This window comes from Salvelinus alpinus, chromosome 2 (genome assembly GCF_045679555.1).
Source record: "Salvelinus alpinus chromosome 2, SLU_Salpinus.1, whole genome shotgun sequence".
In the NCBI taxonomy this organism is placed as follows: domain Eukaryota; kingdom Metazoa; phylum Chordata; class Actinopteri; order Salmoniformes; family Salmonidae; genus Salvelinus; species Salvelinus alpinus.
Window position 1 is genome coordinate 16,384,356 of NC_092087.1, and position 25,997 is coordinate 16,410,352.

Genomic DNA, 25,997 nt, shown 5'->3' on the forward strand with positions numbered 1-25,997 from the left:
AGCGTCCATCCATGATGTATACGAATAAGATAGTCTAGGTAGCAAAAATGTTCTGATATTACTCATTTCTAATTTTGACAAAGTCGTTTTAATTTAAAGTTAAAGTGTACTGTTAGCTAGCTAGCTAATGTTAACTGGCTGGCTCGCTAACTAATATTACTTGTATGATCTTATTATTCGTATCTCAGAGCCATTTGCTTTGCTAGTTATAGCCTAATGTTAGCTAACAACTTGGTTGGTTAGTTACCTGCAGATTCATGCAGGGTAGTCACATCATGAGTTGGGATTATGGTTCATTGCTTAGCTAGCTAGCTACATGTCTTAACAAAAGTCTCCACTATGCAAGTAAACATTTCAATAGAATGTCAGTGCGACAACTGTTGATAGACAGCTGTTGATAGACAATTGCTGCCAGCAGCACAGTTGCAGTCACGAAAGCACTGGATAACATAAAAACAGCCTAACCAGCTCTGCTAGGGAGAGTTAAATGGTCAGTGAGCTGTTCTCTCGTTTGTATCTAGAAGTAGCTAGTAAGCTAGCAAATGTTAGCCAGTTAGCTTGGGCGCTTGACTGCTGTTGTTAGGACAGAACGCTCGGGTCAACCCTTAAAGAGATGGGTGGGGATAAAGCTTAAGAGGGTGTGAACGATGCTGAATGGGTGTAGACAAAGTAAAGCTCTCCAGTAGGTACCAAAACATTCAAAGGCGAGGTTTCAAAAGTGAGGTTACAAGTTTATCAACTTTCAAAGCAGAATTACTTTCCCATTGTTCTTCAAATGCAGTGTATGATATACCATTTTGTAGTTCTGTGTCTGCTTTTATCCAATGTAAAGACACCATTTCACATTTTGCTACATAAGACTGAATCAAGGCAGTCGGTCACATATAATACAAATGTGAGTGTCCCAGAATTACTTTTACTATGTTACGTCTAGTCTATGAGACCAGGCTGCTCTCCCTGGCCTGGTCCCCCAAAATAACATAGTTTTAATAACCTACATCTATTCAGAGGCTAAAGGTCCTCACTTACCATGAAGTAAATTGATCTTGCTGCTCTTTTAAATTCTTGTTGATTTGTAGTCAGTATAATATTTGTGTTTCATGTGTAAAGGATAATATATGTTTCCCTTGAGATTGCGCATTCTTTCCTGGTATGGGATGTGTCTGAGATGTATCTGATAGCAATGCATATTTGGCAACTGTTTGCAGGGAGGCGTATCCCACAGCGGCATTCCATTCGCAAAGAATGCTTGGGTCTCGACTCTTGTACCCCTTACAATCCCGAGTGAGTGTGTGATCGCTTGCTTTCATGCGTGAGTGTGAAAATTGCTTTCCTTCAAGTGACTTCAGATGAGAATCTCAAGAGAGAAAAAAAGCTATATTTGATATTGCATAGGACAACAACAACAAAAAATATATAGATTGTGCAATCAAAACCAGTGCGTACTTCCTTGCCATAGGCGGGGCATGAGGAGTGTATGCGGAATCGTGCTCCAGGTGTGCGTCGTGTCCCAGGACCATACAGAAAGTTCACATGGAGTTTCTGAAATGGCTCTATACATCAACACGCGCACAGAACTGGACCGCATGTAGCCTAGTGCCACAGACAACATCAAAGACAGCCAGTGTTGTGTCTGGGAATCAAGACTTTAGTTAACCGGAGACACTGCATTATACGCACTCAGGTATGTACCTGGCAATCTGGCTGGCATATTACTTTACACTAATTCAGTGCATTCATAAATTCTTTATTTTCAATAAGTGTCCATTTTGGTTGTATTCTAGTATTCCGCTCTTTTTCTAATACCAAAACATCCCGAGGATTTTTCATCCAATTGTCTTGTGTTCTTTCTTCATCTTCCAGTTATCTAAAAAAGTATGACGTATCCGCTTCTCTTATTCCACACAGAAATGGATAGCCTACAAACTATCATAAACACAATTCTGTCAATAATCACAGATCTATGACATAACTTGTAGTATATATATGTTTTAACCTTTATTTCACTAGGCAAGTCAGTTAAGAACAAATTCATGTTTCATAATGACGGCCTACCCCGGCCAAAAACTCCCCTAACCAGGCCAATTGTGCACCGGTCTATGATCACGACCGATTTTGACACAGAAGCCAGGGATTGAACCAGGGTTTGTAGTGACACCTACTAGCACTGAGATGCAGTGCTTTAGACCTCTGCGCCAGTCGTGGGCCTGTAGGTTATAATTAACGGTTATAGACCACACATAAATGTTGTGATTAGAGGCTGAATTGTGTTTTATTCTGCAGTGTAGGCCTATTTTATATTCAGACAGCATTTTGGTGGAGGTGCTATATTACAGGAAGTTACTGAAACGTCACAACTTTCATCTAATCTTTCATTCTGACATCTAACTCATCTCTCTCTCTCTCTCATGGTTCTACAAACACTTTATTATCATACATTTGTCAGACACTGTAATAAACAGATGAAATAGGGTTACACCACGTGATTTCTATTGTTTTTTGTTCATTTGATGAAAGAGAGACTCTGAAATGCAAACAGTACATTTCCACAGTTACGTCAACAGGGAGCATGTTTTGTCTTGTCCAATGTAGATTCTTGACCCACTTTGGTGTTTCCCATACAGTGGAACTCTAATGACTCAGTCTGGACTGCTACTCAAACACTTACGTTATGCATACCAATCCTTTTGGATCAATATGAAATCATGTTTATAGTTTTAGCACAAAATGCCACTCCCTCAACCACAGATTGTATCAGCAAACCGTCCCATCCCCCAATAATACCCATACTATCTTCTCTCTTTAAAAACATGAGCAGAGTAAACAAAACTGACTCACTCTGGTCATACAAATCAGACTAGCAGAGTAAACATGGCACTTAGGAGATATTCTTTCCCATCCCCCCTTTTTACAAGATTAGTACATCAAACCACTAGTTCTCTGTTGTAAATGGGTTAGAGAGTTATTATAAATTCCTCAGTTCTCTCTCTCTCTCTCTCTCTCTCTCTCTCTCTCTCTCTCTCTTTCTCTCTCTCTCTCTCTCTCTCTCTTCACATAGCTCCTGCTGATCACCAGAATGTTCAGGAGGAGAGGAGATGTTCTCGTGGTTGTAGGTAACAGGCAGTAGCAGTGGAGATGGTCCCCTGGATCACCTTCCTGGTGACATGCATATGGATACAGACCCTCAAAGCCTCAGGACTGGACACCTGTCCCAGGACCCCTCGCAAGGAGGTGGATTTCACCTTTAACTACTCAATAGCCCACTTCCAGACAGCCAAACCCATCCAGAACATAGTGGTCAACCTGTACATGCCTGAGGTTTATGTGGCTTCTCAGAATGTGATTGAGGCAGTGAGTGGAGAGCTCAGTAAGTTATGGGAGCTGAGGACAGGCCCAGTGGGCAGCCCGGAGTGTCAGACCTGTGGCCTGTGTGACATCGAGGCCGATCTTGAGGACTCAGTAGACACGGACAATGAGGTCTTGCTCTTGGACCCATCACCTTATCTTAACTCTCTGTACTCCTGTGGGAGCTCTCAGCATGGGGTCTGTCACTTACATGAACTTAGCTCTAATGATACCCCACCTAAATCTGAATGTCTCTTCAGGAAGGATGCTAACTCTCCGTCCCTTTGCCCTGACTGCCTGGCCAGCCCGCTGGGCACTGAGGTCATCATCGTGGAGCAAGGCTACACAGCCTACTTCTTTGTAGCGGCTACACTCAATGAGAGTGTGGCACAGAGGTACGGCAGACCGTCCTTATCGGTGCGCCGGCCACTGTCGACCCTGGATGGCTTTGAGATGGTCATGCAGGGTCTGACTGTGCTCCCTAAACTACAGAACTCCTACCAGATCGACTACATCTACAGCTTCTCCACACAGGACTATGTCTACTTCCTGTCTGTCCAGAGGGAGAACTTCCTGGACTCATATCAGACGCGGTTGGGCCGTCTCCCGGTGAAGGACACGGAAGCGTGGCTGTACCGTGAGGTGGTGCTGGAGTGTCGCTTCGAGCCCAAACGCAGGCGGAAGAGGGGGGGGGGGGACAATATTTTCCAGGACGTGGTATATAACGGGCTGCAGGCGGCCCACTTCAGCCGGGCAGGGAAGGAGCTGGCAGAGGAGCTGGGGGTGGGGGAGAAGGATGACATCCTCTATGGAGTGTTTGCAGTGACAGATGGCTCTGGGAGGCCCTACAGTAACTCAGCCATGTGTGCCTTCCCCATGCCCTACGTGAACAGGGCCATCGACCGGGGAGCGGAGGACTGTTGCAGGTCCAGCACAGAGCAGCTCTCCAGGGGGCTCTGCCACTTCCAGCTCTGCGAGAGCTGCCCTCATGAGGTCGGTGACAGGCCTACTCAACTCCGCTCTGCTCCACTAGGCTCTGCCCCGCTCCGCTCTGTTCTGTTCTGCTCTCCTCCACTCTGTTCTGCTCCACTCTGCTCTACTCAGCTCTGCTCTACTCAGCTCTGCTCCACTCAGCTCTGCCCCGCTCCGCTCTGTTCTGTTCTGCTCTCCTCCGCTCTGTTCTGCTCCACTCTGCTCCACTAGGCTCTGCCCCGCTCCGCTCTGTTCTGTTCTGCTCTCCTCCGCTCTGTTCTGCTCCACTCTGCTCTACTCAGCTCTGCTCCGCTCTGTTCTGCTCCACTCTGCTCTGCCAGGGCTTCTGTTGGGTAGTCGGTGAAGCCTGATGGTAGACAGGAAGATATACTTGTTTTATTGATATTCAATAGTCCTGAATCATAATTATGTCATTAGAGTAACATAAAGGTTGGTTATTTCTATTGCATTGTCCATTACAAGTACCAGTGCTGTGAACGGAGGAAGTCAGGTGTTCCGAGAACAGGGAGGGAGGGAGGGGTGAATGAGTCAGATCCCACCAGTGTATTGCCACACTGTTGTTCTGCTCTGTTGAGTTACAATCATGACTATTACCATACCATGTGAAAGGGTGGGAACTGTTGATACAGCCTGAGTACTATACATGAAAGCCCTGCTACAGTACCGTTGTTCCTGAAATCTTAACTATGTAAGTTTAAGGTAGACTTTACATATTGTACAACGCACATCTTGTATTTGATCATTACAAATGTTCAAAATGATTGAATGAAGCTGTTTTAAAAAGAATATTATGACTGTGACCAGGTTATGACATGAATTCTAACTGAAGCAGATGAATGAGGATAGGAAATCTAGTGTATGTATAGTTGGAAGAATAGATCTCAACAAACTGCATTCATTTTAAACAATGGTGTTTGGCTGTGTGATATCTGCTATCAAGGTGTGGCCTTATCACTGTGACTTTCAAACATTCCACCTTTTTTGAGCTCATAGAACCATACGGACACCTGCAGGGACGGTGTGCCAACTCTGAGGTTATAAATGGAGTTGGTAAAAGTGACAGAATGTGAAGGGGAGGGAGTGTATCCCTGTGTCTGGCTCCTACGTGTTCAATATGAGAGAGAGAGAGAGAGAGAGAGAGAGCAGCGTGGGTTACTGTTTATAAGACGGGTTACTGTTTATAAGAAGGGTTACTGTTTATAAGACGGGATACTGTTTATAAGACGGGATACTTTTTATAAGACGGGTTACTGTTTATAAGAAGGGTTACTCAACTTAATTCCAGTCATGAGTTATTACTGTCATTGTTGTTTACAACTCAATACTAAAATACACTGTTAGAGAAGTGTACTGCCAGCCATATTGTCAGTGTTTAACATCTCAACTGATTATAGTTGAGTTGTAGGAACATGGAAGATCAGATAAAGATGTGTGTTGAAGACACTTAAAGGAACGGTAAAGAGGCATGTGAGGGCAGGTTAGATAATTGTGCTGTGTTGGAGTAGCTTTATTTATGTTCTGCTGGGTGGTGGTGGGGTGTGTGTGTGTGGTGGTGTGTGTGTGTGTGTGGTGGTGGGGTGTGTGGTGGTGGTTGGGTGTGTGTGTGTGGTGGTGGGGTGTGTGGTGGTGGTTGGGTGCGGGTGTGTGGTGTTGGGGTGTGTGTGTGTGGTGGTGGTGGTGGGGTGTGTGTGTGTGGTGGTGGGGTGTGTGTGTGTGTGGTGGTGTGGTGTGCGTGTGTGGTGGTGGGGTGTGTGTGGTGGTGGGGCACAAAATAATCAGAAACACAACCAAAACAAACAGCAAATGCATCCAACCATTTTGTAGAGTCACAAGCCTGATGTAATCATTGCGTGCTATGAATATGGGACCTCATGCTTAACTTTGTACTACTTTAATACGCATATAAGTGGATTTGTCCCAGTACATTTGATCCACTAAAATGGGGGGAGACTATGTACAAAAGTGCTGCAATTTCTGGATGACAATTACCTCAATTTAAGCTGACAGTCTACACTTTAACCTCATAGTCATTGTATCATTTCAAATCCAAAGTTCTGGAGGACAGAGACAAAACAACAACAAATGTGTCACTGTCCCAATACATTTGGAGCCTCACTGTATGTAAAGTAAAATAAACCATAGGATCCACCAACGTAATAAACCTCATCTAAAAAGGAAAATGGAAAAGGTGTGAAATGACCAGTCATGTTTGAATAGTCAATCAGTATGAGTAATCTCTATGTGTGTCTGCAGAGCTCTGACAACAACGCTACATGCATGGCCAAGTCCACCCTGGTGTCTAAGCCATACTACAGGTTGGACCTCTTCAACAGGTACATGAACAACATCCTGCTCACCTCAGTACTGGTCACCATCATCGGGAACAACACTGTGGCACACATTGGCACCAAGGACGGCAGGCTGTTGCAGGTGTGTGGTACAGTACAGTATACTCACTGAGACATCTGGTGGGAGAATATGACATTACAGTCTACTTCATGAATGCAGACAGTGAAAGTGGGGGTAGATGGAGTTATATTTCAAAGTTTTACCATATGCATGACTGTCTTTTCTCAAGTGTAAACATGATATAATCAGTGTTCTCCAATGACAATCATTAACTCTCTCAGCATTGTAACAAACCTAAGTAGAACATATCACAAGTCCATTCCTTTCATAGGTCTGCCATGACTTAATGATATAACTGTAGTGACTTTGACTGTTGTAGCTCATCCTGAAGAGGTCAAATCCCATCATCTTTGCCAACTATTCTCTGGGAGAGGACAATGAGGTGTCCAGGAAAGCTGCTGTGCAATCTAACGAGTCCTTGCTCTTTGTGGTTGGAAATAAGGTGCCTTTTCAATTCAATCATAAATACTTACTGGTATTCCCTTGTTTTTTACTTGTGACTTATTTTGGCAGTGTGACTCTTTCTTTTCTCTCTCTCTCGTTCTCTCTCTCTCTCTCGTTCTCTCTCTCTCTCTCTCTCTCTCTCTCTCTCTCTCTCTCTCTCTCTCTCTCTCTCTCTCTCTCTCTCTCTCTCTCTCTCTCTCTCTCTCTGTCTTTGTCTTTGTCTTTGTCTTTCTCTCTTCTCTCATTTCTCTCTTGCGCTCTCTCTCTCTTTTCTCTCTCTCTGTGCCAGATGTTCAGTGTGTCTCCTAAAGGACCAGGATGTAAACACTTCCTGACCTGCTCCACATGTCTGATGGCGCCCAGGTTCATAGGGTGTGGCTGGTGTTCGGGGGTGTGCTCCAGGCAGGAGGAGTGCCTCATACAGTGGAAGAGTGAGTCCTGTCCTCCCGTCATCACAAAGGTAAGAGTGCTGGGGGCTGAAGTAGGGGGTCAGATGACCCAGTAGAGGGAGGGTCTTGTCTTTTCATCTGATCATAAATGTCCGAACCACGACCACCAAACACGTAGGTCGAAGAAACCAAGACATTATCAATAGGATATTGAAACCGAGTATAGTGCCTTCAGAAAGTATTCACACATCTTGACTTTTTCCACATTTTGTTGTGTTACAGCCTGAATTTAAAATGGCTTACATTGAGATCTAGTGTAATTGGCCTACACACAATACCCCATAATGTCAAAGTGGAATTATGTTTTTATAACTGTTTACAAATTAGTGGAACGAACAGCTGAAATCAATAAGTATTCAACCCCTTTGTTATGGCAAGCCTAAATAAGTTCAGGAGTTTGCTTAACAAGTCACAATAAGTTGCATGGACTCACTTTGTGTGCAATAATCAGGATTTTTGAATGACTACTGCATCTCTGTACCGCACACATAAAACACACATATAATTACAGTATCTGTAAGGTCCCTCAGTCAATCAGTGAATCAGTGATTTTCAAACACAGAATCAGAAACCAGGGAGGTTTTCCTATGCCTCGCAAAAAGGGCACCTGTTTATGGGTAAAAAAAGAAGAAGTAGAGATTGAATATCCCTTTGACCATAGTGAAGTTATTCATTACACTTTGCATTGTATATCAATACACACAGTCACTACAAAGAGACAGTAGTCCTTCCTAACTCAGTTGCCGGAGAGGAAGGAAACCACACAGGGATTTCACCATGAGGCCAATGGTGACTTTTAAACAGTTACAGAGTTAAATGGCTGTGATAGGAGAAAAATGAGGATATATCAACAACATTGTAGTTATTCCACAATACTAACCTAAATGACAGAGTGAAAAGAAGGAAGCCTGTAGAGAATATTTTTTTTTTCTCCAAAACCTGCATCCTGTTTGCAATAAGGCATAAAAGTAAAACTGCAAAGAATGTAGCATAGAAATTCACTTTATTTCCTGAATAAAAAGTGTTATTTTTGGGGCAAATCCAACACAACACATCACCGGGTACCACCCTTCATATTTTCAAGCATGGTGGTGGCTGCATTATGTTATGGGTATGCTTGTCATCTACAAAGACTAGGGAGTTTTTAGGATAAAAAGAAACAGAATAGAGCTAAGCACAGGCAAAATCCTACGGGAAACCTGCTTCAGTCTGCTTTCCAACAGACACTGGGAGATAAATAGCCAAATACTGTGTACACTGGAGTTGCTTACCAAGACGACATTGAATGTTCCTGAGTCACCTAGTTATAGTTTTGACTTAAATCGGCTTGAAAATGGCTGTCTAGCAATGATCAACAACCAACTTGACAGAGCTTGAAGAACTAAAAAAATAATAATATGCAATATTGTACAATCCAGGTTTGCAAAGCTCTTAAGCCTTGTTCACACTGCAGGCCTTAATGCTCAAATCAGTTTTTTTTTCAAACCTGTTTTGGACTATTGACTGTTCAAACAGCAAGTTAAAAGTGACCAAATCAGATTTGTGTGTGTTCAGACAGCAGTCATTTGCAGACAAGGCTACGTTAGTTGCCATAGTAATGACGTGTGTGTATGCAGTTGTGTAGGCTGATTGGTGGTGGTGCTTGTGCTTCCTATCCCTCAGAAGTTATGTAGCATGCTAAGGTGACAACATTGTCTGCAATGGTTGTTTCTCAGTTGCTTTGAATGTTCAAAATCTGCCTTCAGAAAGAACACTTTTAACGCCTTAAAGGATAACATGATCCAACTTTCAAAACAAGTCCTTTCTGGCTTGCCACAGCAGCCAACTAGCTAGCTAGGTAGTTGTTTAGCTTTCTAGCACATTCACTCATTTGTTTGGAAACAATTAACAAGCTAGTTAGCTACCACATGTTGTTGTCAAACTAGCAACAGAGTAGCTAGCAAGCAAGGAGATCTGCTGAATAACAGTCTAAATCCCACTTGAGGGCAAATAAATCAGATTTGAATGTTCAGACACAAGTCACATAGCCAGGAATCAGATTTGTATCTTAATATATGTAAAACACCTACGAAGGTGGTTTGAAATGTGGCTTGAAATATCTTATTCCATGTGCTTTTTGTCTGTTCAGGGTGCAGGAAAAAGAACAGATTCAAATCAGATATGCAAATCAATAGGATTTGAGTCACTTCAAAATGACGACTTGAGAGACTTACCCAGAAAGACTCACAGGTGTAATCACTGCTGAAGGTGATTCTAACATGTATTGACTAAGGGGTGTGAATACTTACTTAAAATAGATATTTCTGTATTCCATGTTTAATAAATGCAAACATTTCTAAAAACATGTTTTCACTTTGCCATTATGGGGTATTGTTTGTAGATGATGGGTGAGAAAACAATTGTACATTTCATCAATGTTGAATTCAGGCTGTAACAACAAAATGTGTAATAAGTCAAGGGGTATGAATACTTTCTGAAGGCACTGTAGTTAAGCATTTAAGGAAATTAGTTAAGCATTTGAGGAGTCTTTCTGATGGTATTGCATTGGGGATCCAGTTTTTCCCAAAGACGGCTCCCCCTGATGGTGAGACAGAGCTACGGCTGTGTGGCTGGGAGTTCCAGTCTCCTCTACGACCAGCCATCATCAGCGAGGAGACCCACCTGGTGCGAGTGGGAGCGACTCCCTGCACTGTGCTGTCAGAGAAGAGCAATAGTACACAGTGAGTAACACACACAGACAGACAGAATGCATAGAGACATATAAACTCAACCCAAATCAGCTCTGTGAAACAATTTTATGCTGAGGCTATAGGCATCACTGATCTTTCTCGCTGACCCTTCCTAGGCTGGTGTGTAGCATTCACCCTAAGGTTCCGGGTCCATCCCAGGATCTCAACATCACTGTGGCAGTGCATGAGGGGAAGGTGGAGGGACGCTACTCAGTTGAAGGCCAGGCCCAAATGATAGGGTTCACTTTTGTGGTGAGGAGGATTACATTTATTTGATTGTTGACACAGTAAAAACGGAATTTGCATTAGAGAGGCTTCCATTAAATAAAACCCTCTGTGTTCTATTAGATATATAACTCTCAATCCATGATAAGGCAGAGGATGTAAATCCAGAAATAACTGACACCCTTAACATAGAACTTCAGTCAGTTTTAGAATAAGTATCTAGCAATAGGCTGGTGCTAAATATCTCAAAAACTAAAATCATCGTTTTTGAGACAAATCACTCACTCAACCCTAAATCTAATCTAGATCTATTATTGAATAATGTGGTGATTGAGCAAGTTGAGCAAGTTGAGTAGATTAAACTGCTGGGTGTAACCCTAGATAGCAAGATGTCATGGTCAAAACATATAGACTCAATGGTTGCTAAAATGGTAAGAGGTCTGTCCATGATAAGGCAATGCTCTGCTATCTTGACAACTAAATCAACCAGGCAGGTCCTACAGGCCCTCGTTTTGTCACACATGGACTACTGCCCAGTTGTGTGGTCATGTGCGTCAAAGAAGGACATAGGAAAATTGCAGTTGGTCCAGAACAAAACAGCACATATTTCACTTAGATGTACATGGAGGGTGAATGTCAGTGGTATGCATGTCGAGGAGAGATTGAAGGCATCACTACTGGTCTTTGTGTGAGGTGTTGATGTGTTAAAGGTACTGAACTCTCTGTTCATTCAGTTGGCACACAGTTAGGACACTCATCAGTACCACACAAGACATGCAGCCAGAGGTCCCTTCACAGTCCCCAGTTCCAGAACAGAGGCTGGGAAACACACATTATTAAATAAAGCCATGAGTTAAATATAGGTTAAATATATATATTTTTTAAAGAGTACATGTAACTCTCTGCCACCCCAGGTAACTTAAGCTAGCAATAAAACCAGATAAAAAAAACAGATAAAAGAACATTCAATTCTACAGGATCAGTGTCCCTCCTCCGGGACAGTTGAGCTAACGTGCGCTAATGTGATTAGCATGACGTTGTAAGTAACAAGAACATTTCCCAGGACATAGACATGTCTTATATGGGCAGAACGCTTAAATTCTTGTTACTCTAACTGCACTGTCCAATTTACAGTAGCTATTACAGTGAAAAAATCCATGCTATTGTTTGAGGAGAGTGCACAACAACAAAATACTTTTTTCACGGCAACTGGTTTGATATATTCACCTCTGAAGGTAAATAATGTACTTACATTCAGTAATCTTGCTCTGATTTGTCATCCTGAGGGTCCTAGAGATACAATGTAGAAAATAGTAAAAATAAAGAAAACCCCTGGAATGAGTAGGTGTGTGCAAACTTTTGATCGGTACTGTATGTATGTAACTGCTAAATTAAAGGAAACAGCTGAGTAAATGAGGGATACAAAGTATATTGAAGGCAGGCGCTTCCACACAGATTTATACCGTGCATTCGGAAAGTAGTCAGATCCCTTGACTTTTTCCACGTTTTGTTATGTTATAGCCTTATTCTAAAATGGATTAAATAAAAAATAATTGTCATCAATCTACACACAATATCCCATAATGACAAAGTGAAAACAGGTTTTTAGAATGTTTTGCATATATATTAAAAATGAAAAACAGAAATACCTTATTTACATAAGTATTCAAATCCTTTGCTATGAGACTCAAAATTGATAGGAGTCCACCTGTGGTAAACTCAATTGATTGGACATGATTTGGAAAGGCACACACCTGTCCATATAAGGTCCCACAGTTGACAGTGCATGTCAAAGCAAAAACCATGAGGTTGAAGGAATTGTCCATAGAGCTCAGAGACAGGTTTGTGTCGAGGCACAGATCTGGGGAAGGGTACCAAAATATTTCTGTTAGCATTGAAGCTCCCCAAGAACACAGTGGCCTCCATCATTCTTAAATGGAAGAAGTTTCGAGATTGGAGAAACTCCTCTGTGGAGATTGGAGAAACTTCCAGAAGGACAACCATCTCTGCAGCACTCCACCAATCAGGCCTTTATGGTAGAGTGGCCAGACGGAAGCCACTCCTCAGTAAAAGGTACCTGACAGCCCGCTTGGAGTTTGCCAAAAGGCACCTAAAGACTCGCAGACCATGAGAAACAAGATTCTCTGGTCTGATGAAACCAAGATTGAACCCTTTGGCCTGAATGCCAAGCGTCACGTCTGGAGGAAACCTGGCACCATCCCTACGGTGAAGGCATGGTGGTGGTAGCATCATGCTGTGGGGATGTTTTTCAGCGGCAGGGACTTGGATACTATTCAGTGTCAAGGGAAAGTACAGAGAGATCCTTGATGAAAACCTGCTTCAAAGTGCTCAGGACCTCAGGTTGGGGTGAAGGTTCACCTTCCAACAGGACAACGACCCTAAGCGCACAGCCAAGACAACGCACGAGTGGCTTCGGGACATGTCTCTGAATGTCCTTGAGTGGCCCAGCCAGAGAACGGACTTGAACCCGATCGAACATCTCTGTAGGGACCTGAAAATAGCTGTGCAGCGACGAGAGGATCTACAGAGAAGAATGGGAGAAACTCCACAAAGAAAGGTGTACCAAGCTTGTAACGTCATACCCAAGAAGACTCGAGGCTGTAATCGCTTCCAAAGGTGCTTCAAGAAAGTACTGAGTGAAGGGTCTGAATACTAATGTAAATGTGATATTTCAGTTTTGTACTTTTGTAAAGTTGCAAAAAATGATAAAACCTGTTCATTTGGGGTATTGTGTGTAGATTGATGAGGAAAAAAACAATTTTATAAATTTTAGAATAAGGCTGTAACGTAACAAAATGTGGAAAAAGTCAAGGGGTCTGAATACTTTCCGAATGCACTGTATATATATTTAATTCATCCTAATGTCTACTTTTCTATCCAGGAGCCAAGTATCACAGCAATCACTCCTGACTACGGGCCTCAAATAGGGGGAACCATGGTCACAGTGACAGGGCATCACTTGAATGCTGGGATGATAAAGACTGTGTCTATAGGAGACCAGGACTGCCCCATCAAGAGGTAATTATGGGCATCCACCTCTCTCTGTTTTCGTTGGTTTCTGCTGTGTAATTTGCTCTCTCAAGGTCTCTCATTGGAACTAAACAATGTGTCCCTTTCTTTGTATGTATCTGTCTGTATCTACGGTATATTAGTGTTCATAATATTATGTTGTTACGCTGTCTTTGCCAGTGTCACTGAGGGTACTGGGACCATGTCCTCCATAGTCTGCCTGTCCAAAGGGTTGGCAGTGGTGAAGAAGGTGCCTGTCAGGGTTTTCATTGACAAATCCCAAGTGGCTACTACCAAGATGTTTCACTACAAGAAGAACCCTGTGATCACTGTGATACAGCCAGTCTGCAGCTTCAGAAGGTAGGCCATACTTAATCTTGGTTACCCAGAAGTAAAATTCTCACAATGTTGTCACTTCCCGAATCTGTCCACGAGAGATTAGGCCGTACTTTACTCACTGGCCAGCTGGCATCATCTGGGTGCTTCAGGGCATAGCTGACTGACAAATGCGCTGCTTTATAGAACTGTAGAAAACAGTTGAAAAGACAGTTGATAGCAGGCATAGTGTTAGATACAATGACAGAGCAGCCAGTAATAGCATGTTAATAGCATGTCCTAATAGCATGTCCTAATAGCTGAGGGAAAACATGCTATGCAGGAAATTTTCAACCTCTCTTGAGACAATTAGGTAAATCTAAGTGAAGATTTGGCCAACAGAAATAGACATGCTGAGACCTGTTGTGTGTTCATTTGTGGAGTCTCATTTCAGCAACTGCCACAACTATTTGAAAAATAATAAAGAATAAACTGCAAATAGTGCTGGTTTCCCCTCAATGTACACTCAGCAATAGTGACCTCAAACACAAAGTCTGTATTTGTTTGTTTTTATTTGTTGAATCGTGTGATTAAGTGGATCCAAAATCATCATCAAAGGCAGTAATCTGGACTCTGCGTACAACACTGTGATCCGCTACAAATCCCACAACCCCTCACAGAAGCTTCTGCAGCGTGTAAGTTATCTTCTAGGGTTAACAACTCTGGGCCTCATAAACCTAAGATGGGGGTAACATCTATGAAATGTCAGTAAATGATCCCCAGAATACTGTTATTGACACTTTGAATATAACCCAGGTCTGCAACGGCACTGCAACCCCCACACGTATGGAGTGCTTCGCCCCGGTTTTCCCCAGGAATGAGACCGACAAGGGCATCATCACTATCAACATGGACGGGGCCAACAAACTTGTGGTGAAGCACTTCGAATACCAACCAGACGCCAGCATCACCCCCTTTGAGTACGAAGGCAACGTACTGAGCCTGAGCCCTGGACAGACTGAGGTTTCCCTGCATGTACGTTCACAATCATACACACAGGCATTATCAACCAGCAACGTAGTCAGTCAATCAAGTACAGTAACTCTATTCTACAATTGAACAATTGATTGCTGTGTAAATCTGACCATGACTGTTGTTGTACCAGTAGTGTAAGTAGTAGATTTCTTAATTTCTTAGGTCCCAGCGGACATAGCTGATTGGTTGAAATGACATCATTACAACCAGCTTACAACTAACCCGTTTCGGCCCCTGTAGTAAATAATAACCAGGCTCCAATAAGTACCACAATGAGACAATGAGTCTTGCTCTGCCTTGTTCTGCAGCACAACAAGCTGAGCATGGTGAGTCCCTGTATGGAGATTACAATGAGCATTGGAGGTGTGGACTGTGGTGTCCAAGTACTGGACAACGAACTGACCTGCAGGATCCCCAAGAATCTCATCATCCCCAGTGAAGGGTCACCTGTCAGGGTGAGCTACTCTACTTACTGTAATGGTTAACCTAATTGAACTTAACCCTTAGTTAACCATTATCATGCCTCTTCTATAGTAAACCAAACTGGGCCATTAGTAACAGCTGTCAGAAAGAAAACAGGTTTTGGGTCAATTCCATTTAAATGAATTGGAATTAGAATTTCAGTTTACTTTGACTGAATTGAAATGGAATTGACCCCCAACCTTCTTATGGATAGGGGGCAGTTTTGAATGAGGTGCCCAAATGAGGTGCCCAAAGTAAACTGCTTGTTACTCAGGCCCAGAAGCAAGGATATGCATATAATTGGTAGTATTGGATAGAAAACACGCTAAAGTTTCCAAAACTGTTACAATAATGTCTGTGAGTATAACAGAACTGATATAGCAGGCGAAAACCTGAGGAGAATCCATCCGGGAATTCGTTTTTTTGAGCTCACCACTCATTATAATGCCTGTCTATGGGAATATGAATGTAATACCTCCCAGATTGCAGTTCCTAGGGTTTCTAGTAGATGTCAACAGTCATTAAAAAGAGTTTCAGGCTTGTTTTTTGAAAAATGAGCTAGAATTTGTAGTTTTTCTAAGAGCTCCCATTTTGGCTGTAGTGTTGTGGTGCGCGTCGGTGAGGGCGCACACTTCGTTATTTATCTCCGGTAATGAACATACTATTCTCCATCTTAGAAATGTTGTTTGACTTGTTTGGACGAAGTTTATTGGTAACTTTCGGGATTCATTTGTATGCATTTTGAACGAGGGAAACCAGTGGATTACTGAGTCAAACGCGCCAACTAAACTGACATTTTTGGGATATAAAGAAGGACTTTTTCGAACAAAAGGACCATTTGTTATGTAGCTGGGACCCTTGTGATTGCAACCAGATGAAGATCTTCAAAGGTAAGTTATTTATTTTATCGCTATTTCTGACTTTCTTGATGCCTCTGCTTGGTTGGAAAATGTATGTAATGCTTTTGTATGCGGGGCGCTGTCCTCAGATAATCGCATGGTGTGCTTTTGCCGTAAAGCCTTTTTGAAATCTGACAAACCGGCTGGATTATCAAGAAGTTAAGCTTTTAAACGATGTAAGATACTTGTATTTTCATGAATGTTTAATATTACGAATTTTGTATTTTGAATTTCACACTCTGCAATTTTACCGGATGTTGTTGAGGTGGGGTGCTAGCGGCACGCCTATCCCAAGTTAATAGCAAGCCATCAATCCATGAGTAAACTGGTACTAAAGTAAAGTGATATAAAAACGATCCAAAGGTCTGAGTGATATCCTGGTTTCTGTCCCAGGTGTCTGTGAATGGGCATGCCTATGAGGTGGGCACTGTGGTCTTCTTCAGCAACACTGTCAACACAGTGGGTGTGGTGATGGGGATCTTTGCTGCATTGTGCGTTGGCGCTGCCCTGGCTTTCATCGCCATGAAACATGTGAGGAGGAAAAAGAAAGGTGAGAACCGTTACTGTTCGTAGGATTTGCTACCATGAGATTACCGTGGGTTTCCGTGGGATTCGCTTTCATCTACCAGTACAGTTATTGGAGCTTAATTTTATAACCCTGTTTCAGGATAACTTTCCTGCAATGTAGGACATTTTAAACTTGTAGTGTATTTGAGGTTTAAATAGGCTTCTGAAGTTTGTAATTTCCATTTTGAAATTTCAGATTTGAGAAAAGTGTATCAACCTATAAAAATATTCCATTAATTATAATCCACATAACAATATACATTTCCTGTTGCTGCAGAATATTTTTCCTGCTGTAGCAAATGGCTCATATTAAGATCATACATTTGCACTCTTGTAGTATGTTATCTTCAATTTGCTCACATCTACTAGGTATCTGAAGTTGTTTTCTTTGATCTAAGTATGTACAGTACCAGTCAAAAGTTTGGACACACCTACTAGGTCAAGGGTTTTTCTTTATTTGTACTATTTTCTACATTGTAGAATAATAGTGAAGACATTAAAACTATGAAAGAACACATATGGAATCATGTAGTAACCAAAAAAGTGTTAAACAAATCTAAATATATTTTATTTTTATATTCTTCAAAGTAGCCTTTGCCTTGATGACATCTTTGCACACTCTTGGAATTGTCTCAACCAGCTTCACCTGGAATGCTTTTCCATAGGTCTTGAAGGAGTTCCTACATATGCTGAGCACTTGTTGGCTGCTTTTCCTTCACTCTGCAGTCCAATTCATCCCAAACCATCTCAATTGGGTTGATGTCAGGTGATTGTGGAGGCCAGGTCATCTGATGCAGCACTCCATCACTCTCCTTCTTGGTCAAATAGCCCTTACTAAGCCTGGAGGTGTGTTGGGTCATTGTCCTATTGAAAAACAAATGATAGTCCCACTAAGCGCAAACCAGATGGGTTGGCATATTGCTGCACAATGCTGTGGCAGCCATGCTGGTTAATTGTGCCTTGAATACTAAATAAATCACAGACACTGTCACCAGCAAAGCACCATCACACCTCCTCCTCCATGCTTCACGGTGGGAACCACACATGTGGAGAGCATCCATTCACCTACTCTGTGTCTCACAAAGACACGGCAGTTGGAACCAAAAATCTCAAATGTGGACTCTTCAGACCAAAGGACAGATTTCCACCGGTTTAATGTCCATTGCTCCTGTTTCTTGGACCAAGCAAGTCTCTCCTTTATTAGTGGTTTCTTTGCAGCAATTCGACCATGAAGCCATGATTCACCCAGTCTCCTCTGAAGAGTTGATGTGGAGATTTGTCTCTTACTGGAACACTGTGAAGCATTTGTTTGGGCTGCAATTTCTGTGGCTGGTAACTCCAATGAACTTATCCTCTGCAGCAGAGGTAACTATGGGTATTTCTTTCCTGTGTCGGTCCTCATGAGAGCCAGTTTCATCATAGCGCTTGCTGGTTTTTGCGACTGCACTGAAATTTCTCAGATTGACTGACCTTCATGTCTTAAAGTATTGATGGACTGTCGTTTCTCTTTGCTTATTTGAGCTGTTCTTGCCATAATGATGGACTTGGTCTTTTACCAAATAGGGATATCTTCTGTATACCACCCCTACGTTGTCACAACACAACTGACTGGCTCAAATGCATTAGGAAGGAAAGAAATTCCACAAATGTACTTTTAATAAGGCACACCTGTTAATTGAAATGCATTCCAGGTGACTACAGTACCTCATGAAGCTGGTTGAAAGAATGCCAAGAGTGTGCAAAGCTGTCGTCAAGGCAAAATGTGGCTACTTTGAAGAGTCTAAAATCTAAAATATAATTTTATTTGTTTAACACTTTTTTTGGTTACTACATGATTCCATATGTGTTATTTCATATTTTTTATGTCTTCACTATTATTCTACATTATAGAAAATAGTAAAAATAAAGAAAAACCCTGGAATGAGTAGGTGTGTCCAAACTTTTGACTGGTACTGTATATTACTGGATCTATACACTATTTGCCTCATGACTCAAACTGAATTCTTCCGCTGCTCAATGTTCACTACATACTTCACTCTGAGCCTGCCATAGTTGAAGTTGTTTCTGGGGATGTCAAAATGAGGGGTGTTGTACAAAACAAATTCATAAGCGATTGGATCATCTCTAACCAATCAACGCCAATGCCGAATTTTCAAATGCCTCTTTACCCATGTGTGTTCTGTGTCCAAACTTTTGACTGGTACTGTATATGACAATGTCATTAATTGTGTTGATTTAGAAATTTCAGCCAATGTAGAGACTCGTTTAGCAAGGATGTCCGTCCGCAGAAGAATAAGCAGCAACCCTGACCTATCCCCCACAGGTGACTATAGACGAGGTGAGACCCTTGATGTGATCATTGATTAGGATTCATCAATCTTGTTATTCATATTCATTCATCAATGTTTCCTCTGTACTCCAGACCTGTCCTACCAGCCGAGCCAGACGACAGGCTCAGGAGGGATAACCTTCCATGGCCTGGTCTACACTGCCACCTTTGACCCCTTGGCCGTGCCTCTGATCACAGTGGACACCCTGAAACCTGAGCTCCTGGAGGAGGTCAGAGACGTCCTGATCCCAGCCGACACGGTCAACATTCACCACAACCAGATCATTGGCAAAGGTATGGATAGACCGGTCCCAGAATTGTTGGTGCTGTCTTGCCGACTCCTATTGTCATGCCAAACTAATCGGGACCTCCTCAGATACTGAGAGAAGAAACATGTTTCTGCTAGTCAGCTTCAGTTCATTAGAGTCCATCCATTTCTATTTCCACTCAATCACATGTTCATATTTTTTTCATTTACAAGTATGTAACTAGACTAGAGCAATATCCCCAAAAAACACTGATGTCATTTTGTTGTTATTCAGGTAATTTTGGGACTGTGTACCATGGCTACCTAACAGACAACAAGAACCAACAGTTAATCCACTGTGCTGTTAAAGCATTGAACAGTAAGTTGATTATTTACATTTTGAGCCCTCTTGCCATAAACAACTATGCTAGTCATTCGCTGAGTTTATATCCTGCTAGTTTCATGTAGAACAATGCTCTCTCTCGCGCTCTCTCTCGCACTCTCTCGCTCGCTCTCACTCTCAGGGATCACGGCCCTGGAGGAGGTGGAGCAGTTCCTGAGAGAGGGCATCCTGATGAAGGAGTTCCACCACACCAACGTTCTGTCCCTGCTGGGCATTCTTCTGCCTCAGGAGGGGCTCCCCCTGGTGGTGCTGCCCTATATGAAATATGGAGACCTGCGCCACTTTATACGCTGTGAAAGGAGGGTAAGTCAGTCTATAGGGCCTTTCTTTGTCAAAGTAAAGGGACAGAATCGCCAGATTTAACTGATACTTAACCTTTTTCACCAGTGTACTGAAGATTACTGCAAGTGCTTTGGTTTTATTAACTCTTAAGTATCCACCCCTTTTTTTTATTTTTTTTAATTTCACCTAAAATTACATCCCAAGTCTAACTGCCTGTAGCTCAGGACCTGAAGTAACCATGTGAAAGGAAACACTTTGAAGTCTGTGGAAATGTGAAATTAAATTAGGAGAATATATATCACATCTGGAAAAAGATAATACAAAGAAAAAAACATGCGTTTTTTGTATTATTTTGTACCATCACCTTTGAAATGCAAGAGAATGGCCATAATATATTAATCCAGCCCAGGTGCAATTTAGATTTTGGCCACTAGATGGCAGCAGTGTATGTGCAAAGGTTTAGACTGATCCAATGAACCATTGCATTTCTGTTAAAACATTTGTATCAAGACTGCCCACATGTGCCTAATTAATTTATTAATCACTTTTCAAGTACATAACTGTGCACTCTCCTCAAACAATAGCATGGTTTTCTTTCACTGTAATAGCTACTGTAAATTGGACAGTGCAGTTAGATTAACAAGAATTAAAGCTTTCTGCCAATATCAGATATGTCTATGTTCTGGGAAATGTTCTTGTTACTTACAACCTCATGCTAATCGCAGTAGCCTACATTAGCTCAACCGTCCCGTGGGGGACCCACCGATCCTGTAGAGGTATTAATGATATCTCCCCAACGACTCCTGTGCTACTCTTTCTCTCCTCCTCCAGAACCCAACAGTGAAAGACCTGATTGGCTTTGGGCTGCAAGTTGCCAAAGGGATGGAGTACCTGGCCCAGAAGAAGTTTGTACACAGAGACCTGGCAGCTAGGAATTGCATGTAAGTCAAGGGCAGCCCTGTCACTCATACCTTTTGGACACGCCAACACACACACAAGCACTCACTACTGACTCTAAACCCACCCACTCATATACAATCATCATATACGCTGCTGCTACTTGGTTTATCATATATCTTGATACTAGTCACCTTACCCCTATAAATACAGTATCTACATCTATCGAGCCAGTATCCCTGCACATTGTAAATATGGTACTAGAACTGACTGACCCTCTATATATTATGCTTACTTATTTTCTCGTGTTCTTCTTATTTGTATTTATTGTGTGTTTTTGTTCTACCTTATGTTATTTTTAGTGTTACATTGTTATTGATTACTGCATTGTTGAGTTTGGAGCTTGCAAGAAAGCCATTTCACTGTACTAGTGCATGTGACATTATAAGTTGAATCTAATGTATAAAGACTATTTCTCAATCCAGGACCTGGCAGTCCCATCTTTAATATCTGTATTATCATCTATTATCTATTGTCTCTTTAGGCTTGATGAAACGTTCACGGTGAAGGTGGCAGACTTCGGCATGGCCAGAGATGTGTTTGACAAGGAGTACTACAGCATCCAGGACCACAAGAAGGCCAAGCTGCCAGTCAAGTGGATGGCCATAGAGAGCCTGCAGACACAGAAGTTCACCACTAAGTCAGACGTGGTGAGTGGACATGGCCTTAGTTAGCATACTCTGTATACTTGATCTGTCTTGACTCTAGCTCTTTACCCCTTGTCTTCACAGTGGTCATTTGGGGTCCTGATGTGGGAGCTGTTGACCAGAGGAGCTAGCCCCTATCCTGAAGTGGACCCCTATGACATCACTCAATTCCTGTTGAAGGGGCGCAGGCTTCCCCAGCCACAGTTCTGCCCTGATGCCCTGTAAGTGGTTCTGGGCTCATTTTCTACCCCGTAAGCTAAGAATTTGAAAAATGTATCTCAGATGAACTTGGTTGTTGATGGCAGTTGTTGTTTTTCTAGGAACTCTTGGTTGTTGATGGCGTTTGTTGTTTTTCTAGGAACTCTTGGTTGTTGATGGCGTTTGTTGTTTTTCTAGGAACTCTTGGTTGTTGATGGCGTTTGTTGTTTTTCTAGGAACTCTTGGTTGTTGATGGCGTTTGTTGTTTTTCTAGGAACTCTTGGTTGTTGATGGCGTTTGTTGTTTTTCTAGGAACTCTTGGTTGTTGATGGCAGTTGTTGTTTTTCTAGGAACTCTTGGTTGTTGATGGCAGTTGTTGTTTTTCTAGGAACTCTTGGTTGTTGATGGCAGTTGTTGTTTTTCTAGGAACTCTTGGTTGTTGATGGCGTTTGTTGTTTTTCTAGGAACTCATGGTTGTTGACGCGGTTGTTGTTTTTCTTGGAACTCTTGGTTGTTGACGGCAGGTTGTTGTTTTTCTAGGAACTCTTGGTTGTTGACGGCGGTTGTTGTTTTTCTAGGTACTCATGGTTGTTGACGGCGGTTGGAATTGCTCTACAGCTTCTCTGTCTTGGTTGTTGACGGCGGTTGTTGTTTTTCTTGGAACTCTTGGTTGTTGACCGCAGGTTGTTGTTTTTCTAGGAACTCTTGGTTGTTGACGGCGGTTGCCATTGCTCTACAGCTTCTCTGTCTTGGTTGTTGACGGCGGTTGTTGTTTTTCTTGGAACTCTTGGTTGTTGACGGCGGTTGTTGTTTTTCTAGGTACTCATGGTTGTTGACGGCGGTTGCCATTGCTCTACAGCTTCTCTGTCTTGGTTGTTGATGGCTGCTGTTGTTTCTCTACAGGTACTCAATCATGCTGGAGTGCTGGGACCCGGAGCCGGAGCTCAGGCCTGATTTCCACACGCTGGACCAGGAGGTGCTGGAGATCTGGTCCTGCCTGGAGGGAGAGCACTACATCAGCCTTAAGGTGACCTACGTCAACCTGGACCAGCCACGGCCCTACCCCGCCCTGACCACCTCCGCTGACGAGGCTGAAGCCTCTTCTGGATCAGAGTCAGACAGCGTTATGTCCAACTGACTGGACTCACCAGAACTGACTGGACCACACCAGAACTGACTGGACCAGACCAGAACTGACTGGACCAGACCAGAAGTGACCGGACCAGGACAGGGACAGTAGAGAGAGGTCAGAGGGCACGGATGAAAGGCCTTTCCTATCCACGCAGTATGCAGAAAGAATCTTGCAGTTCTGTGACTGAGACTGAGACAGAGACTGGATTGGGAACGAATAGAACATTGACTATTGACTAAATTTGTATGAGCAATGTGTGAGCAATTGTGTGAGCATTGACACTGAATTTCAATGGAGTTTCCCCCACCTTGTGAGTACACAAATTATGACTATATCATATTTTTGTGTACTTTTAATGTTTTTTTTTTTTTTTTTAAGGTAGGTTTTTAGTTGGAGAAATTGTATTTATGGGACACCAAGTGAACCCTCGCCATGTCTGAAGCACAGCCGTAAATATGAACAAATGAATGTAAATGTCTGAAATGTGGATATGTTATGCTAATTAATGACCATGATTTAAGCTTGACATTAATATGTTTAATAGGATGGATATCACATTTTTTTGTCAGATTTTTCTCACTTTTTTGCTATGGCTGCATTTACACACTGATCTTTTTGTCACTATTGGTCTTTTGACTGATCAGATCTTTTGACTATAATGGGCTAAAGATCAGAATTGTGCTGCATGTGTAAACACAGTATTCGAGATGGTCATTTGTGTTGATGATCATTTGATTTATGGTATGAAATGTGTCCACTGACCAAACTGGTCAACTTTTCTGCATTTACACAGGCACCCCAATTCTAATATTTTTTTCACTAACTAATTGGTCTGAAAAATATCTGATGTGAAAAGAGCTTATGTGATTGTCAAAAAACGAATTAGCCGTGGGAAAAATCTGAATTGGGCTGCCTGTCCACTCAGCCCTTGAGATTCACAAGGACACACCTCTGAGAGGATAGTTCAGTTAGCCATCCTTGTGAATGAGTAAGCTTTAAATTGCCAGAGAATATAATAATAGGAATACTAAGCTTTAAATTGCCAGAGAATATAATAATAGGAATACTAATTGATACTCAGGGAGTCATCATATACATTTGTCCGGTTTGAGAAATAAACCTGTCTTTTATTAAAGGGAAAGTCTGGGATGCTGCATCCATTTTTGGACTTCTAAATGAATGATACTGTATATACCCATTGATTCTTAAAAAATACAACTTAGAAATGCCTCGTGAGCTTAGTTCAACTGTCACACCCCATCAGAACCATAAATATAAGCTTGTTTTACTCCATTGTTTGTAAACAATGTAATTTTAAACAAACACTGTATAGCCTCAAAACATGGTTAAATTATACTTTTGATATCATGGATGGTCAGTCCTTGTATTCATAGCTTTGAGAGTGGTTAAAGTTCTCCAGCCCCATCCCTCAGTTGTTTACCAAAACAAGTAGGGGGTGCCTGCTTTGTTTTTGTTTGAACTGGGGATTGCCCATTTAACTCTGAGCTGAAGAATGCCCCTCATTTCATACTGCTTGTTAGTCTTTGAATCCATCACTAGAGGTCAGTAAAAACCTTTGTCACGAGTACTTTTGCTGCAGTATTCTGCAAGTCATCAGACCAAGGTACACGCCAGACCTTTGTTACAACAATCTATGTTTCACACTACAATGCTTAAAGGAGATAAGAGGGATGTTTACTTTGTCTGCGTAAGGAAATAGTTATGATTGGCACTGGCAGACTACTGACTGTACTGAAATCTCAGGACACCCTATAGCCTTAGTTCTACTGTTTATTTCAGTCACTAGATGTGTAATTACCTCCAACTGTGTTTATCTTGTGGATTGTTTTAGTGACATCAATCAGAAAACACAAGTCTACGTTTGTATCAACATGAAGAAAGTAAAACATTAGATTTAACACAGCCAATCAGATGACTGGTTTCTGTACAGTAGCCATGAATACAGGTGTTCATGAGAGATGCGTTTTGGATTATTGCTTATACTGAAGGGTTTGAAGTATTTCACAGATTTCTGGGATCTCTCTCCTCTGAGCCTCCCACTGAGCAGAGCTGGAGATGCTCTCACTGCAGAGATGATAATAGGTTTACCTGTCATAAACACCAGCACACTGTGGAGCTATTGTAAAGAGCAGCCTCTTAATGTGCAATGTGTGTGTGTGTGTGTGTGTGTGTGTGTGTGTGTGTGTGTGTGTGTGTGTGTGTGTGTGTGTGTGTGTGTGTGTGTGTGTGTGTGTGTGTGTGTGTGTGTGTGTGTGTGTGTGTGTGTGTGTGTGTGTGTGTGTGTGCGTGTGTGTGCAAATGTGTGAGAGTGTTTATGTTAACCTTTTCAATTGGGCACTCTTGAAAGCTTGCTCAGTGGTCATCAAGGAAAAGGTTGATGACCTGTGCTGTACACCATATTACAGTTTCATATTTTGACAGAATGCAACAATAGGTTAACTTTGGTATGAAGAGGCTTTTATGTAAACAGTTCCACATAATGTTCCGCCGTGTTGTAGGTTACAGTTTTGAATTATGCTTTTCTACATAGTCCATGAGACAAAGTATTTTGTAATTCAATCTGGAATGGCGATCAGAGAAATGCTGTTAATGCTATAATGGCTGGTGTACTAACTTAGCTTTTTTGTTTGATTTATCAGGCTCCCCATTAGCTGACGCCAATGGTGAGAGCTACTCTTACTGGGGTTCGACACATAACGGAAAAGACATTACAGACAAAATACTTTACAATTTACATACATTTAAAAACATGAACATGTAGTGTGTGTGTGTGCATCTATCAGTTACACATACGTGTCAGTACCTACACACAACAAGTAGGTCACATGCAGGAGAGGCGTTGTACCGTGAAATGTTGCTTTATTTGTTTTTTGAAACCA

General features: G+C 42.1%; 1 protein-coding gene across 2 annotated transcripts; it reads left to right on the forward strand.

The window, feature by feature from the left end:
- The first annotated feature begins 1,265 nt into the window (after positions 1 to 1,265).
- Positions 1,266 to 25,075, forward strand: LOC139554837 (macrophage-stimulating protein receptor-like). Of its 2 annotated transcripts, none has more exons than XM_071368007.1 (21): positions 1,266 to 1,684; positions 3,059 to 4,338; positions 6,592 to 6,768; positions 7,067 to 7,189; positions 7,481 to 7,651; positions 10,197 to 10,360; positions 10,486 to 10,621; positions 13,497 to 13,633; positions 13,805 to 13,984; positions 14,535 to 14,634; positions 14,756 to 14,974; positions 15,283 to 15,429; positions 16,729 to 16,885; positions 19,142 to 19,240; positions 19,325 to 19,525; positions 19,774 to 19,857; positions 20,003 to 20,184; positions 20,995 to 21,104; positions 21,605 to 21,770; positions 21,852 to 21,988; positions 22,869 to 25,075. In XM_071368007.1, exons 2-21 carry the CDS (start codon positions 3,136 to 3,138, stop codon positions 23,101 to 23,103), a joined length of 4,128 nt encoding a protein of 1,375 aa, XP_071224108.1. In that variant the 5' UTR covers positions 1,266 to 1,684; positions 3,059 to 3,135; the 3' UTR covers positions 23,104 to 25,075. The 2 variants fall into 2 exon arrangements, with proteins under 2 accessions (XP_071224108.1, XP_071224117.1); XM_071368016.1 differs by having other exon boundaries at positions 19,142 to 19,225.
- The last annotated feature ends 922 nt before the right edge of the window (positions 25,076 to 25,997 follow it).

Bases quoted from the DNA above. Each gene is read 5' to 3' on its own strand.
- LOC139554837 (XM_071368007.1), top strand. From the start codon at position 3,136: ATGGTCCCCTGGATCACCTTCCTGGTGACATGCATATGGATACAGACC. The intron at 14,635-14,755 runs GTAAGTTATCTT...AATATAACCCAG, and splicing joins CACAGAAGCTTCTGCAGCGT to GTCTGCAACGGCACTGCAAC. The intron at 14,975-15,282 runs GTACGTTCACAA...CTTGTTCTGCAG, and splicing joins AGACTGAGGTTTCCCTGCAT to CACAACAAGCTGAGCATGGT.